This window comes from Panthera uncia (genome assembly GCF_023721935.1).
Source record: "Panthera uncia isolate 11264 chromosome D3 unlocalized genomic scaffold, Puncia_PCG_1.0 HiC_scaffold_8, whole genome shotgun sequence".
Classification (NCBI taxonomy): domain Eukaryota; kingdom Metazoa; phylum Chordata; class Mammalia; order Carnivora; family Felidae; genus Panthera; species Panthera uncia.
Window position 1 is genome coordinate 57,598,139 of NW_026057586.1, and position 18,193 is coordinate 57,616,331.

Genomic DNA, 18,193 nt, shown 5'->3' on the forward strand with positions numbered 1-18,193 from the left:
CTTCAGTGCCCTTGCAGATCTGATAAACTGCCATATTTCCCTCAGCTTATGCAAAACAGAAAGTGAAGAGGCATATTGCAGAAAACTAAATTATACATAAAGTCATTAAACCTCCACCTTCACTTCTGATCGAGGGATTGCTGCTGTCGTGAGAGCAGAGGCGAAATGAAAAAATAAATAAATGAAAGACCTGATCACGTTGTACGTTTCAGTGGAAATGTAATTGCTTAGAAGTTCGTTTGAAGTTCTCAGGTATGTGCAGAAAAGCCGCTGAAAATAAGAAAAGGGCCATGCCGCATCACATCCTGCCGAACTCTGAATACAACCCTCACACACGAGTACGGGACGTAAGGCACAGGCTTACTGTTGACGCACCTGCTCAAAGCTGTCTATCTTGATCGGTCCCAAACTCTATCTGTTGAGATGTTCACTCCTTTTCTTGACCTGGTTTTCCACCCGGAGACGAATTTATGCAGATGATATACACTGCGTACTCCTCTTTTCAAAGGGTTTTGCAGCTGCCTCGTTTGAAAACGTGTCTACATAGGCACACTCTTTAGGAAGGTTGTGAAATCGCCTTTTTCAAAGAAGATATATCCTGGAAAATGTTCTCATCTGTCAAGGATGATCTAAACGTGAGCATTTTGTAAGGATGGCCATGCAGTAATGACCTCTCGTGGGTCATCTTCTGCCACTAGGAATACGAAATGGAAAAGTTGGCACACGCAAGACTTCATAGCTTTGAGACCCGACGTAACAGGCAGATCTGGAGAAAGCAAGAAGACCATTTTCTGACTCGCTTAATTAACTGCCAGGACCCTTTGGCATCCCCGTATAGTTCTTAATTAACTCTAGCTGCCGGAGTTGCCCATCGTGACAAAATAAGCCTCACCTGACGAGTGGGCTAATAGCCATGATAAGCGGACCACATTGCCTTTCACTTGATGCTGTGTTTTGAAGGTTGTGGCAGTGGGGTGTGTCTGCCTCTGTGAGTAGGTCTGTTTTAATCAACACATCACAGGATTGTGGTATTGGGAACAGGACGTCTCCCTGCTTGTGTGCCCTATGGCTTGACTAAGAAATCAGGGACAACAGACCTCCAAAAAATTAAGACTACGCATGCTCACTCCGGGAAAGATGTTCAGAGAAGCAGAAATTGCACGGGCGTGTCCATCACTCAGCATCAGCCCACAGAAGAACTGTCTGCCAGAACCAGATTTTCTCAGTTTCCTACGCTGAGGTGACTTATCTTCCCAAAGCATTCCACTTGCTTTACTCCAACCCAGTGTGCACCGAGCTAGCCTGAGCGTAACAAGTGTTTTCCAGCCAGTGTCGTTACATATGGCACCGTGGCTGGAACCGACACTTGGAAAGAGAATATCCCCATCTTAAACTAGTACATTGGAATTCTGGGTTACACATCAGAATCACTTCATTTTGATATCTTTGCCTCCATAACTGGAAACAATTCATATCGAAGCGTGCCAGGTATTTCAGAATGCTAAGGCTGCCACCACAAAATACCACTGGCTTAAACAACAGGTATTTATTTTCTCGCAGCTCTGGAGGCTGGAAGTCCAAAGTCAAGGTGCCAGAAGACTGGTTTTCCTCTGAGGCCTCCCTTCTTGGCTTGCATATAGCCACCCTCTTGATGCCTCTTCATATGGTCATCCCTCTGTAAAAATGCCCTCTTCTTATAAGGACACCAGTCATCTTGAATTATGGCCCGCCCGTATGACCTCATTTTAAAGTAACTGCTCCTTTAATGGCCCTGCCTCCAAATATAGTCACATTCTGAAGTGCTGGGGATTAGAGCTTCAAGATGTGAATTGCTTGGGGGTGAGGGGTGCACAGTTCAGTTCATGACACTGATAGGATCACATGTCTTATTCAGGAAGTCTGAGAGATCTTGAAATTTGAGACTCAACCAAGGGGATTCCCTTGAGAGTTTCCTCCAAGGAATCCTCTAGCAGCTCCTGCCCATCAGCCCCATTGGTTTGTCCCTATAAATCCTAACTTGAGCTCTCCAATATGGTGGCTACTATCCACACGTGGCTATTTAAATCTAAATTATTTTAAATTAAAATTCAAAATTCAATTCCTCAGTCACCCTGACCTTGTTGCAAGTGCTCGATAACCACAAGTGGCTGGTGACCATTGTATTGGATAGCACGGATGTAGAATATTTCCATCATCATGGGACCACCATGATCTTCTACATCTGGTAACGCCTTGCTCACTAGCTTTGGTAGTCATTAAGGAAACCCTGCAGCCTACAGCCACCTGCTCTGTACCCAGCTCTGTGCTAAGTAGGTTAAAGGTGGAGACACGGACCCTCTCTTCAGGCAACACATAATCTGATTGTAGTGATAAAACAATAAAAGGTTATATATCAGATCAGTAAAGAAAAGTTAAGTAGCACATACTCATAACTACAATAGAATTTTGGAAGGGAAAAAAAAATCTTTGGGAACCAGAGAAGAAAACTCATGGAAGAGGTGGGTTTGAGCTGAGTTACAACAGATCAACTTTTCAAGGCAAGACAAGGAAAGGAAGGACCCCCTCCTAGAGCAGCATCATATCCCACAGAATTGGGAGATGGGAAGACGACACTGACGACAGCTGTTATGGTGCCCTCTTCTTGGACCTGCATTAACGTTGCTTTGGTTTCCTCCTTTTTAGCTTAGCTTCTTAGCTTCTCTTGTTTCTCTCTCAGCCTTTCCTGTCATTCATTAGTACAAACTTGGGCTCTGGCACATCCTGGCAGGTCCACAATGATATCCTCCATTCTGCTGTCTGTCCCCGGAACCGCTCTGTCTGCCTCACCCACAGTAGAATGCGTGCTGCAGAGATTACCTTCATGACTGCCAAATCGATTGAGCGTGACCCTTTCTGTAAGCAGTCTGAACTATCCAGTACCGTGGCCACTAGCCACTTGTGCCATTGAGCACTCTTGGTATGGTTAGGGTGACTGGGAACTGGGCAGTAGGTTTGGAATCCCGTTGGGTTGTTCAGGGAGCTTGGCTGAGCCATAAGCCGAGAATCAACAATGTCTTAAAGAACATCGGTATTCTTGTGGACAATAGTACATCTGAGATGTTATGGGTAAAGAACCTACAATAGTATTTGGAACATAGCAAGTGTGCTGCACTGTCTTGTGCTATTATTAATGTCATCTATTCTGTTCTTACCATTATCCGTTGTTCTTATTAATACTACTGAATGGATAGTTTACTGTGATTTCACTAGAAGAATACTTATGTAATCAAAATCTTCTAAGCCAAAGTTTCTTCCTTGTCACACGTCTTGGCAAATATTCAGATTCCCTTTCAGGAATTTTCTTTGCTGAAACAACAGTCTCTGGATATTGTGTGAAAGTTCATTCTGCTTTATGATGGGGATGGTAACAGGTCTTCTGAGGGCATTAGATCTTTGTTGTTTGCATTTTGAAACTGACCCTCAAATTTACTTTAATTTGCTTTCAAGTCTCTTGCCTTCTCTAAAATACTTTAAGGCAGTACTTCTAATGACATGAAACATCTTATTTTTAGTTCAATCCCAGACCTTGTAGGCTTAAATAAAAAAAAATTGAACCATGTGCCCCCAAGGTTTTAATCTAATATCTGGTTCCCTGAATATGGGCCAAGACTTCATTTTTTAAAGCATCAGCAGATTCTAAAAACAACTTTTGGCAACTTCCTTTTAGCATCTGACCTTGATTCACTTAAACTAATTGTTGTCCTTTCAGCAGATTGTAATTCTAAAAAACAACAACAACAAAAGCTATATATACTATAGGACGTTAGAGGGATTTTGAAAATTCGTACAGTGCCCTCCGTCTGAACTGTGCCTTTTCAGTATTGCTTTCTCAGTCATGATGGTAATTTATTTAAAACTAGATAGGAGCATATAATTTTGTAAACGTTTTTAAGAAGCAGGCCTCAAAAATATTAAATTCAGATTTATGACGTAGGAATCTTCTGATTTGTAATTGTCACCTCTTGATTCATTAGTGCTTATGGAGCTGCTCCTATGTGGGAGGGACATGCTCAGTGCTGAGGATGTGCAGAGGCTCAGTCCTCCCCTGTGAGGCTCATGGTCAGGTTAGAGACCTGTGCTCTGTGCTTTTCTGTTAAAGCTCTACATGTTACATACATTATACTGGCAACGTGACAGTTGTATGGCACTTCATGTGTACAAGCTCCTTACGTGTTCTTTTTCTTGAAATTCATTGGTTTTAATATTAAAGGCCATCCTGTTAAGTAATTTAAATTGTTATAGTATTCCTACTATATAAACTGAAAATCACATTCAGTACCTGACCTGTGATCACATTAGGAATCAGTCAGAGCTGGGACTTCAACCCAAGTTTTCTAGTCTTGGATCCTATACTCTTTCCTCTTCTACACCCTGTGTTGTGAGCCCAGATCGACGGTGAGTTCAGATTTCTCCCCAGGCATGAGATGCAAGCAACGAATGGTGTACAAGGTGCCTTTCTAGGAGGTCTACTCACAGCACTGAATTACAGGGTGAGAAAATGATTTCCTGTCCAGGTAGTTCTTCAGTCCTGATTTATCAGTGAGCTTTGATTTGGAGCTAGAGTGTCTTCTCCATCTCTCTCAACCCAACAAAGAATCAGAAGACATCCAAGCAGTATTGCCAGGCTGAAATTAACCCCACTGTTTCGTTTTCATTCTCTTTCCTTTTTCTATTATCTTTACCTGCAATGAGTATCTTGGCTTTCCATTTACTGTAATGATATGAAATTTCATTTCCAAATAAGTGTACTGTCTTTAAATATATGGGTTAAATTTAAATCCCTAAATAAATTAGAGGAAAGTGGTCGGGGCGAGGGAAATCGTGAAGGTGGTACACAGTGACTCAAATTGCTAAGAACTTGTGGATTGCGGCTAGCCAGCATCCCTTGCCTTCCAGATTCTTGTTTCTTTTTTTTTTAATAAATGTTTATTTATTTATTTTTGAGAGAGAGCATGAGTGAGTGGGGGAGGGGCAGAGCAAGAGGGAGAGAGAGAGAATCCTAAGCCGGCTCCCCGCTGTCAGTGTGGAGCCCGACATGGGGCTCGAACTCATGACCTGAGCCGAGATTAAGAGCCAGATGCTTAACCGACTGAACCACCCAGGCAACCCCAAGATTCTTGTTTCATCTTTGTGTTCACCTACTTGCAACTTCCCAATCCCAAAGTATCTTGATGAAATGACAACAGTTTGTAGGGAGTACAGTCAGATGAACAAAGAATTCCACCCAAGGTCTATGGTAGGATGATTGTAACCAATAACATTTGATCTGTTCTGAAAGATGAAGTAGCTATTTCAGGATTCCCCATGGAGGCTGTGAGTGGCTCCATCTCTCAGGGCAGGAGAGTGAGGGGTGGTGGTCAGCAACTCCTGGAAATTTCTACCATGCCAGGATCTCTGTTCTGTGCCTGGTGCAGGTTCATTGTTTTGACTCTGTTTGGAATCTCCTCCTCACGCCCATCGACTAGGGCTGAAAGCTAAGACTTTCCTCACCAGCAGTAGTCTGCGGACCTCTAAAGTGATAGTGTCCCCAATCTTCGATAAGAAATGATGTTTGATAAAACATCAGCCAGTAAAGGAAAACAGCTAGGACTCTAATTTCATCATGGGTTATAATTTTCAATAAAAATGTTTGCTTTTAAGAGTAGAAATTGAACTTTTGACAGCGTAAATTAAAATGCAATTATTCTCCACTAAACTACTTGAAAAGGTGTTTCTAATCTTGATTTCCAAATTTCTAAAGTAATTCTCCCTTCTAAATTTTTTATCTTTAATCGCCTATGACTTAGGTACTGCAGGAAGAGCCTGGGAATTGTTCTGATAGATTTTGTAAATTAATAGATGTCAAAAAGAGCCACAAACCTCTCATTAAAGTTTCTTTTCCTGCTACGCTTATTCATTTCCAAATCTGTCATATCTAAAAATGTATCCTTAGACTTTCAGTCACATTTGATGGAGTTTACGTGCCGTGATTTCTGAGGTGAGGACGTTTTCAAACTTACAGCTCTCCAAGAAACACCATGGAAAGGATGTTCAGTTTTTTTTTTAAGAGGGGGCAAGAACAAAACAGTAATCCCCCCACTTCTGCGTACGTCGTAGAATCCATGGAGGAAAAATACAGACCCCCTGGAGGGAAAAAAAAATGGGAAGGATTATTGTCAGAGAGACAGTAACAAAAATAGCAGCAGAGTCAGTTTAAGGATTTGTTGCCATCAAAGCCTGAAGCTTTCATATGAGAACATGAGCAGTAATTGCCAGCACCCTGATTGAGCGTTCACTGTGCATTAAGCGTGTTGCACATGTGGAGTCTGTCAGTCCTTTTGACTGCCATGTTGTCAGTAGGGAGACATGGCTGGGGTTTCAAACAAGAAAGTGCCACGTGCCCAAGTGTGTTTTAAAAACTCACTCTGGAGGAAGTGTATAAACTGGTGGGCCGCAAAAGCAGCCAGGCAAGAAGCTCCTTCTGTAATCATGCAGGCAGGAGATGAGTCGAACTCAACTTTTCTGACTGTCTCAGAAGGAAAGGAGCCAGCTAGACTTCTACAGAAGCAACTATTTGTTCTCTCAGTGTCTTAGAAATTCCTTTTTCCCAAAAGGGGCTCTTACTCATCTCTGAAGATCTGGGTACCTTTAGCCCAGGCTTCCTGACAGATCACTCTTTCTGACACTGTTTCCGACACTGTTTCCTGACAAACCACAAAGGCAGGTGCGGAGGTAGAGGAAATTACAGTTCTGGAGAGGTATTAACACCTCAAACCCCTGGCAAGATCTGCATCTGAGAGGAAATGAAAATTGCTCTCTCTCTGAACTGTGGGTGGCAATCCTGGAGGAAGGACTCTGGCCCAGAGTGATTTAGAGAAACTACAAAACAGTTGAACCCGGTGCTTTCACTGGCTTTTAAAATAAAGCAGTCCTCTTGTTGGTCCTGCTGTGACAGGGCACTCACTGGCATCACTGTTTTGACACTCCATCCAATTACCGTGGCGTCCTTGGACTTGCAAGGGTAATAATGAAGACAGGGCCAGGTCCCAGTTCCAGAATCTTTGCAAAATTGATTGATGTTATGATGTCCCCCATGACCAAGAGACAGGCAATGCCGAACTCAAAGACGTAGACTTTGGCCAACTTGTATATACTGAATTAAACAGTGCTATAAAATCCGTGTGCCATGCCTGTCCTCCCTGCGTGTAAGCAGCAGAGCCCCCATCAGGACCATCTAGAAAAATCTACATGCAAAAGCAGCCCTGGAGTTTTCAAACTGAGAAAGGTCATCCTCGTGGTTGACCCTTGACAGCCACTTTGAGGGCAAGTGCCCGGGAATCAGGGACTCCCCAAAACTCTAAGTGGCCTCTGCATCATCAGTGGGTGCGAGCTTTGTCATGTGTGCGGGAGGACAGGTGTCCATCCCAGAGAAGGCATCCCACACCGGAGGGGTCGCTGGGCACTGCTAAGAACATAGAACTTCATCATTAAGCGCTCTTCCAGAGTTCAAAGAGAAGAAGGATGCGGGACACAAAAGGGCTGAGTATCCCCAAACAGCTACACTCTGCCTCTTAAAATTAATGCTCAACAGAAACTCACTCTAGATACATCAAAGTAGCCCCCCTTTTAAAGCCACGATGGGGCGCTTAGGTGGCTCAGTCGGTTAAGCATCACACTTCATCTCAGGTCATGATCTCATGGCTTCATGGGTTTGGGCCCCTCATCGGGCTCTGTGCTGACAGCTCAGAGCCTGGAGCCTGCTTCAGATTCTGTGTCTCCCTTTCTCTCTGCCCCCATCCCTGGCTCACTCTCTGTCTCTCTCTCTCTCTGTCTCTCCCTCTCTCTGTCTCTCTCTCTGTCTCAAAAATAAATAAACATTAAAAAAGAAATTTTTAACCTGTGTTACCTGCCTCAGTCTCTGTAATTCCATGGGCTGTTGGCCCCGCCCACTGAAGGTTCAGCAAGAGCCCACTGCTGTGCAGCTAACATTGTCCCCACTTTTCCTCCGTCACTCAATTCAAGAGTGGTACTTCTCTTTGATCAGTGGTGTTCAGATTTTTTTCTGCTTCCATACACTTGAGGGATATGTCACATCATTAGCAGGAGCTTACTACCGCAGTGATTCTGAAGGTGGAAAGAAAGGAGACTTTGACATTAGGCCCATTTCAAGAAAAGCAGGTAGACTGAGGATCCCTCCAGAGTGCACATGGCTTCACATCCCCTAAGGAAATTGCTTCGAGGATGGTGCAGAGCTGTGTGTAATCGAAGAGGTTCATTCCACAAAGAACGGAAACTAGAAATGCTTGGTGGCTTATGACCCACGACCAGAGTGACTTCAGACTGCTGTGTGCACAGTGCAATGCAGTGGGCACAAAGCCACGTGTTCTTGCCAGCTTTGTGGCCAACGAGGGGCATCACAGGGTTCAAAGCTGGGGTCCAGGTCCTAGCTTCTGCTTGCTGACTGTTTCTGGGCATGGAAACATCATATAATATTTTCAGGCTGCAAACCTCAATTCCGTTGTCAAAAGAGAAAGAGATGTTAGGTAAAGAAAGGCAGTATGACTATTGCCAAGATCATTGCATGCCTGGATCCTCTTGCAAAATAGAAAAATTCTGCAAAATTGGGAATTGGACTGTGTTTCAGTGAAACATGGCCATTTGAAGCGCTGAGAGTGATTAGCCTCTTCTTTAAAAATGCCAAGCGGTGTTCACATTTAGATTTCAGGTGGTTTAGCCATAACGCAGTTTGTGTGTCTAGATTTGGGCTTTTACCCTGCCCCAACCTCATTTGCCCATAATGCATCACATGCTCCCTCCGGCTGCCTCTGTCCAGGACACAGGAGAATGGCTGTGACTGCAGACCACACGGGAGCACATCTTGGGGCCACCTTCCCATCACCACTCCACTCTGAGCCATCAGGCAATTTTAGGTGTCTTCGGCTGCTTTCTTATGATAGCAATAAATGGTTTACATGGCCCTAATAAAATGCAGTGCCTGGAAGAAGCAGAAGAAGTATGTGCAGAAAACAAAGAAAGTTCAGAGACTTTGCATGCCCCAGCAAGTTCATCTTCCTTCTTTCAGGGTGACGGCTTTAGTCATTTTATGTGCCCGGTTTTATTCATATGAGAAAGGGAGGAAAAATTCCATTTCAGAAGCTTTCTGAAAAAAACTTGACCCTGCACTGCCTGAAAACATACTGTACATTATGCACAGCCTTGACCTGCATCCCTTTCTTCCTGGCAGCTTTTCAGTTGAATAGGATTTTTTTTTCTCCTTTTTTAATATCTGGGAGCTGTGGCATTTGTAACAGACTGCATCATTTTGGAGTAACGTTCTCTTGAGGTGGGCAACTGAGATGTATAATTATATCTCATGGAAAATGATAGTGGTATGTGGGGTGGGGGAGGAGGTTATTGAATCACAAAGACATGTTCCCCATTCAGAAAAAAATGACTATATGCGGGATGTTCAATTTCCTTCTGCTCTCTGCCCATGGAGAGCACAGCATCTTAGAGTGGAGAAGTCATTGGTATTCACTGGAGCTTGCCTGGTTTCATTTTTATTGTTTCTGAGACTTATTACTCTTTCAGAGTGGTTCCCAGGTTTGCTGCCTTTTTCTCAGTATATATGAGCTAAGGTAGTCAGAGGAAACACTTTAATTACATTTTAAGTAGAACCAAAGCATAAGTATATTTATGAAAATTCTAACAGAAGGTGCAGTGAGACCATTAACTTAAATCCCCAAAATACATAAAATGTTTTTTCGTAATAAAAAGTCCATTGTTGGCGTGTTAAATTGTATGTGCATATTAAAAATCTGTGCTAAACACTAAATATTGCCTAAATGTCCATACTGTATTTTAAATTCCTCCTATAAAAAAGTGTCCTGGGAATGTGGACCGTCATCGTCGGTCTCCCAAGCTTGTCCTTATGTGGCTGTCCCACTGTCTCTCACCGGACCGCTTTTTCAAAAGCACACCTGCGCCTTGGTTAAATTTGATTTTAATGAACCTGCTCGTAACCGTCAAGCAAATAGTATGAGACGAGAGATCAAGGAGTTGGAGTTTGTACTTGAACTTGAACATAACAGTTGGTCTCGGATACAGGGAAACATAAGGGGCGGTAAGCAGAGAACCCCCTCCCCCGCCCCCAAACAGACGCCAGACATTGGCATGTGCTCAGGAATCCTCTGATTCCTTCAAGGAACAGACTTCTATTTTCTCAGCACCAGGAGGGTTCAAAACCTCGTTGGCTTTACTTTCAACAAATCTGATAGGAGCAGCCCTTAGTAGATACCACGTAAAATACAGGGTGACTACTCACCTCCCGAAAGATACTTGGTTCAGAGTAGAGGTCTTCTCAAAGCAGTCAATTTATGTAATTTTAAAGGGACACATAACTTTTGACCTTCCTGAAGATGAGAAAAAAAGAAAAAGGATAGCTGAAGAACCTTGCCCAGATTAAAAAAAAAAAATCCACAGAAGAAAATCATATGAAATGTGGGTTGATTTGCTTAATTTATTAGAAGATATTTAAGTACCTCTCTGAGTTCGTGGACGCTAACTAAACTTACAGCAGGAATCACTTCACAAGATTTGTACCTCACACCATTACGCTGTACTCCTTCAACTTATACAGTGCTGTATGTCAAGTGCATCTCAGTAAAACTGGAGAAAATGTATTTAAAAGTCAAAAGTTAAGTGAAATAGGACTTGATAGAATGATTGCATCGCAAAATTACTTCATTTTCCTCAGGTGTATTTCACTGGTAGGTTTATTGGGGACTATTGGTCCATCTCACGGTCTGAAAAAAAAGGGTGCGTCTCAGTGGTCTGTCTAAAAGGCTTGGGCTCTTGGGAGAATGAGAAGTCTGTGTCAGGCCTCGCTATGGACCAGATGAGATGCAATATTCTAGAGCCTTGATGAACTGCATTCCTGCTTTGATTATGATTCTTGCTTAGAATTCCCAAACCAGGAAAGCAAGGGCTCACAGGGTGAAAGACCTATCTATCATGTCACAGTTTCTTGGAATGCCCAATGGCCCTAGAGCTATAGATAAAGTTTTATTTTCTAACTAGAAATTGAAACAGGTGATGTATGCTAACAAAAAGCCATAGCATTTAAAACTGGGTCCATCTTAGGAAATAAAAAATCATCATCACCATTGACAAAAGGAAACAGAAGCCAAGTTAGTCAATCCAGAAAGCCCTTTTTTCCTCTCTCTGTACTCCCCATAGGTATATTTCTTACTTTCTAAGCCAAAGACAAGGACCTGTGGTTCTAATAATTGCGGATGTATTCGTGGGGAGATTGGCTACATAAATGGAATCAGAACTCTTCCAGAAAACGCAAGACTGGTCACAATGTCCATAAGGAGTCAGGACGCAATGGATAACACTAGTCACCTCATCTTTTTCATGGAGCAGCACTTTTTGTTGTGTTTTGTTTCACCTTCAAGAAAATAATACACTTGTCTGCTTAAAAGTAATTCACATAATTCCTGGATAGGAAGGTGAAGAGGCTTATTGCAAGAATGCCCTCCCATTTCTGCTCGCCTGCTGCTGCTTCCCTGCCATGATCACATTATCCTACAAGATCAGAAAACTTCCGTTTTTGTAAGAGTGAATGAAGTTTACTTGACATCTCTTATACTCTCTTGTTGCAAACCTTCATTGAGAGACAAGGAGATGTGATCAAGATGTAGAAAGCAATCATTGGCCACATATATTGAAAGAGGGTTTCAAGTCCTTGTCAGGGGAGGTGTGGAACAGAAAAATCCGTGGATTAAGAGTCGAAAACCATTGAGGCCTGACCCAGGCCTGTGTGTTACGGGCTGGTTGTGTTCTTTATACATCTCATGTCCCTCGACTTGAGAGCAGGGAAGCATCCCTCCGTGCCTGACCGCTCTCCTGCGCTTTAGTGGAGAGAGTGGACTCGTTCATTCTGCAAAGCACTTAATAAGTACACAATAGTAAGTGCTTGGAAGTGGGCCCCAAGTGGGCTTGGACTTGGGCCCCACCTTAGGAAAACATGCCGTGAGCTACATGCCATGGTCAAATGTAAGGGGATCGGTTATCGTTTCATTGTTTGTTTCCTGAAACCTGAAAACATGAGGTTAAAATAACTGTTTTTAAAAGCAAGGGCTATCGGAAGGCCTGTGATTGTCACAAACGCTAAAGAAATAGCTGTGATGTGCCCGCCTTCCCCACAGGAGAACGTCTTCTTGTTAGAAAGGGAAGGGATTCATGTGGCTTTGCCTCAGGTGACCTAGGAGCATTATTTTTACTAGTTGTACGAGTACCTGTCCCCCTCGTACACTGCTGATACGCCTCTCTCTCTCTCTCTCTCTCTTTCTGCCTCTCTCTCTCTTTCTGTGTGTGTGTGTGTGTGTGTGTGTGTGTGCAGGCGGGTGTGCCCAACACACACACACGCACACACACACACACACATACATGCACACATGCCCTAGGATAGTGTTCACCAGAGGCCATGGACTCTCCTGGAAGACTTTTCCCTTCTCCATCTTCCTACAAAAAAACAAAACCTGAAAACTTTTAGATGGGCGGAAAAGGCAAAGGGGATTGAAATTGGCAATTACATCATGACAAACTCAAAGTAGAATTAAACTGTTATGAGGGCAGTCAGATAATAGTTATTACTCAACTGTAAAATAATTGTCATTCATAGGGTAACAAAGACACTATTCAGAAACAGAGTCTGACTCTAAAAGCCCTGAAGCTATTTTTAAATGTGTATTTCATAGCAGAATAGAAGTTACATGTCTGAATAAATCCTTTATCATATGATAGCCTTGTTCCTGAGGGAATTAACTAGTGATTTTCATTGCTAGTATTTCTATTGACTTAATTTATTAATAACCTGAAAATGTTTTTCCTTGTAATTTGTCCTACATCATGTGGTATTCACCCTTCAATTAACAATGTATGCTGTGACTCTGTTAATAGAACTATAGGTAATAGTACGTCTGATCCTCGTCTGCCGCCATGTTGTTTCCAAATGATAAATAGAATGTAAGAACTATTACGGTAATAAGGTGTCAAGGATGATCGTGACTAAGGTACCTTAAATTAAGACAGGCAATTTAAAACTGTAATGCTTATGTTCGCAGTGTTATTTTTTCACTGTTGCGTGTTACAAAATGGAGTGTCCCTGCTTCTTTGTTGTATGGAGGGACTGATACCAGTGGTTCAGTGCTGGGATAGGGCTCTTTTCCAGCCAGTCTCCGGTGGCCAATGAGCTATTTGGTTAACAGCAGGATCAATACACATCAAGAAAAGGCGTGGACTTCACACACGGTACATAGGCAGGTTTCCCAGGTATTTGAGCCCCTCGCACACTTAAGCTACACAAGTAAAGCTTCATCCATCACCAAACACTGTGATCGCTCATTCACTTAATAGCCAATTATTGGATTCCTGCCATGAGGCAGAGGTTGTGCACAGACAGCAATGAAACCACGCAGTCCCTGCCCTCAGGGAGTTTATAGTCTGGCGGCAGATACAGTAGGATGAGCTGCACACCATCCACTTCGTGGTCAGGTCTGTGCAACACGCCAGGAGGTGAGGCTCCCTCATGGGGCCTCTGAGTAGGTGGGTCTTACCCCCTGCAGCAATACTAATGCAGTTTTACTAATGAGCCAGAACTGGACCCATAGAAAGTGATATTAAGTAGGTCCCATTGAACCACAGACTGATCACTAAATATTGGTAATGGTCGGAAATGGACAAGATGGCCAAACACTGTAAGGAGGACAGATGAGGAGTTTCAGTTCTAAAGAGAGAACTTGAAAAGCCACCCTGGGCATGTTTGAGGGTGTGAGTTCCTGAAACCACATCCTCTGGCCCTGAAGCATCTCGGAATGGTGCTCTCATCCATCCGCTCTACCTTTCTATCTTCCCCCTCCTCCTCTCCTCTTCTTTCCCAGTCGGTACCAAGAAGGAAGTGGAAGAGTAGCTGTGGCAAAGGGAAGAAATCAGTTTGACTAACCGCTTCTTACTTCCGTCCTTCTTCCCCTTCCCTCTCTATACACTTGGCTACACAAGGATAAAAGGGAAGGTGAACTGAAGTGGAAATACAAGTCTCAGACTTTTTTTCACTTTGTCAACTGATACCAAAGGATATATTCATTATCATTTGAACAGGGAAATATATGTATCTGACTAATAACATGAAGATTAAAGACCCTGGGCATAATAATGCCAAATCCTTAAATAAATGGACATCTAAGCTCCATTAAAAAGGAAGAGAAAACTCTGGCAGGATTTATAACGGGATTTTAGCCTTGAAGGCATGAAGTCATAGCTTACGTACCTTTACAGTTTTAACCAAAAATCACCTTCTTTCAGTTAGCGATTGGGAAGAAAAACGACATCTTTGCATCTCTGAAGAGAATAATGAGAAATGGTAATATAATTAAGACATTGAGGGACATGTTCATTCTTTTTCTGTATTAAATTGATTAAAGTCGGATAGGGTGAACTCGACCATTTTAATAGCTTGTGCGATAAACTGTGAATTCACACTTCAGCCCCCATCCATGTATGTAATGTAGCAAGTAAAGGAAAACAAAAAGTTAACGTATTTAATCCATTCTCTCTTTCCTGTGAACATCCTTTTCCCTTCTTGACCCTTGCTGTACATTTTTTAAGAACATCCTCCATCATTAAGATCCTGTGTTTACTGCACCAAATTGTAATTCTCCGTGTCACTTTTCTCTTTCTTCCAGAGCTTCTTTGAAGGGCAGTCTGCACCATGGGACTCCGCTAAGAAAGATGAGAACAGAATGAAGAACAGATATGGGAATATCATTGCATGTAAGTGTTGACAGCGTGATTGTGCTGTGGTATAACTTTCTTTTCGCATCTGCTAAGATTGACCACCAGCCTCACGCAGTGAGAATTTACAGTGCAATTACCGCCTTCATCCTTCTGGAAAAGCCGGTGTAATGCTTGTATTCAAGAAAGGGAAAACTACCTAAATACCCCCACTCCGTCAATGTGTCTTGCTGTGGGGCTGGTTTTACTTTCAGATTTAAGGTTTGGGTGATGTAGGTAATGTGAAAATGCTGAGGAAGAAAATGCATTTTTGGAGTAAGCATAATAGTCTAATGTTTCCCAGCTGCTACATGAGGATGAATGGAAATAATGATGTGCAACAAGCCTTAATGCACGGGGCTCAGAGTTCTCAGCAAGCATTAACTCATTAATCCTCTAGACACTTGGGTTAGGCAGGTCAGTAATAGCCCCGTTTTAAGGACAGGAAACCGAAACTCACAAGTTAAATGATAGTCCCCATATCGCAACACTCATTAGCAAAAGAGTGAGGATTCTATCTCAGAAATTCCCAGTTCCTGTGAAGCTGAATGTTGCCAATCCATAATGCCTCGGACGGTGTTTAAATGGAGCCCAGCCTCATTAATGCGCCGTAACGATGCTGAGACGAGTGGTGGATTGATGAGTCTCCTTCTCCCAGGGCTGGAGCCATCCATCCCCCGCATTAAACTGCTCCAGGTCACACAGGACCGCCTCAACGTACTGACAAGTACTAACAGAATTAACGCTATTTCTGAAGATAACGTAAATTCAAACAAACAAACGCTGTGAAAATAGAACTGGAGAGCGTGTAGCACGTGCCTTGCTGCTACCGAAGAACCACTGGAAACGTTTGCACAGTCCAGGGAACAATGCATTAGCTTTATTGATTGAAAGTACAGCGACATTGTATGCGTCTAAGTTAACGTTTCTTGCAAGGACAGGAGAGACCGCCCAGTAGAAGTTTCTGTGACTGTAGACGTCTTCTGTGTCTACGCTCTATGAACCAGTAGCCACACGCCACATGAGCACTTGAAATGTGGCGGGGGCCACTGAGGAACTGAGATTTAAGTTGTATTTAACTTCAATCATCTTGAATTTAAATGGTACACGAGACTGACGGCCCCCATATCGGACAGTGCAGAGCAACGGTGTGTGTGTTTTATTGTGAAAAAGGTGGGGGTGGGGTTTACACATAATAGGAACGAAGCATCCTGACTGCGCGTGAGCTGGCTCTGTTCTCCCTCTGGCCACTCATAAGTCGCAACCACCGGTTTTGCGGGTGACACGTGCTAGCTTTGAGCGTTCTGTCTGTTCATTTACTCCGTGCTTCCAGTGGTCCTGTCAGAGTCCTTTTTAGGGAGAAGATGTTTCCGATAGACCCAAGGCTTCATTGCCCTTCAGGGGATTCAGTCAACACTTAGGGAGCACCAGACACCGGACCCACAGTGAGGATTCCCAGGTGACAGGGATGATGTCCCCGCCCACAGGACAGGGTAGACCAGGCAGGTAACAAGAGCCCTGTGACACCAGTACCCTGCAGTGACACGGCAATGTGCCGGAGCCGTGGGTGTGGTGATGTCAAGGCTCAGGGAAGAAAACCATTATTTCTTGCCATGGGAAGAATCACTTGACCAATATAGATCCTTCGAAGTTCCTTCATATTCTCGGGGAGCCGCTAAAGCTTTGTACTGTTCAAAGAATGCAGATTTCTCATAATGGCTCTCGGGGTTCTCTCCAGGAATTCCTTCAGTTCTACAACAAGCTCCAAGGAGGAGTCACAAGATCAAATAGGGAGTTGATAGCATGCTCTGGGCCTCCCTCCATGCCAGGTGGAAGGGGGTGTCAGTGAGCCTATGTCCTGCCGTCCCCACAATATCCCAGATGTGGGCCTCCTGCTGTGCATCCAGAAGGCTGTGTCAGTGAGTGTGAGTATAGGGGTGCTCAGCTGGCCGCTGTCCGGTATAACTTTGAACCTGCTCCTTCCTGAGGCAGAGCTTAATACCTGCACTTGGTGGGCATTCGAGGAAGAGTTTTGAATGATCAATGAAAAAAAGAATAAACGCGAACACTTGTTGAGCACTTCCTACACGCTCGACACGGCTCTCAGCACTTCCCACGTGTTAACTCATGTGAACTCACTTCCTGTGACGATACCATGAAACGGTAATGTGACTGTATCCGTTTTACAGATGAGGCAGTTGAGTGAAAGGTTAGGTTAATAACGTGTGGAGGCAGGATTCCATTCCAGGAGCATCTCTTATAACCACTGTCCGGTGCATGGTTAGATGGTTGGTCCCCACTGGCTTCCTACCGTTTTGAAGTTTTCTCCATTAGCGTCATGGTCTGCAAGGGGCCAGTGTGGGTGACAAGAGGCAGCTTCAGGAGGCTTTAGCCCCTCTCCCCTGTCTCCCCAGGCCACCCCAAATAAATACACCAACTAAGTAAAAGCTGGGTACCTGCCGTCCAAAGGGAGTTTCAAGCTGTTCCTCCAGCCCCCAGGCTGACCCCTGCAGACCCCGTAGAGAAATTCCAGAACTGCCACTGTTGAGGGTCTTCTGAGAAGCTCTTTTTTGATGCTTTCATGTCTGTTGTCTAAGAAGGATAGTGGGGACAGGGCCTAATGGATGTATCCATTGTCAGTCTATTATCATTAGTTGTCACCTAGCTCTGAATGAGCTCTGAGGGGAACAGGATGTCAGAGGACATTTAATAACAGGCCAAGTGTGAGGAAGGCAGTAGCTGACATGGCTGTCCGCATCCTGCCTGGTCTAGGGGACTGCTCGCTGGAGGGCACTGGCTAGCACATTGGAATATGGGGTGGGAAGGAAAACAGAACAAAGGATAAGCATGGCCTAACCTGCCTCCCAACATTATTGAAATAAAAAATTTATAGTCTCCTATAAAATCAGTACTTACCCAAATCCTGCTTACATAGGCACTCATATCAGTAGTTTCTTTACAGGCTTGGGGAAGAGTATTACCACCCACCCTGCACCCTAACAAATGATATAATTGTTGAAAAGTTGGTTTTACGGATAAAGAAGTCTGCTTCCTAGCACCCAGGCCCTGGGAATGACCACTGACTATGATGAGGAACTGAGGGTTCCGTCAATGTATCTTAGAAATTCTCGTTAGTGCTTTTCAGAGAACATAAGAAGTGTTCTTAATGATCACATTCATTGTTTTGTAACATCGTTTGCATATAAAATGGTTTTAATGGTGCTTAAAAACTGTTGATTGGCTTTTGCTCTTAAGTTAAACTTTTTCCTTATTTACACTGTAAATTTGCTGGGCTAGTCCTTTTCAAATATAAACAAATACCCCTTTCACCATACCACAA

At 43.5% G+C, this 18,193-nt stretch overlaps 1 protein-coding gene across 3 annotated transcripts in view; it reads left to right on the top strand.

Moving 5' to 3' along the window:
• The window catches only part of PTPRM (protein tyrosine phosphatase receptor type M), a 790,291-nt gene that overhangs the window by 674,416 nt on the left and 97,682 nt on the right, over positions 1–18,193 (top strand). For all 3 annotated transcript variants that reach the window (XM_049619708.1, XM_049619706.1, XM_049619707.1), the window contains one exon: positions 14,766–14,853. In XM_049619708.1, the coding sequence (XP_049475665.1) occupies positions 14,766–14,853 (88 nt within the window). The remainder of the gene's footprint in view (positions 1–14,765; positions 14,854–18,193) is intronic.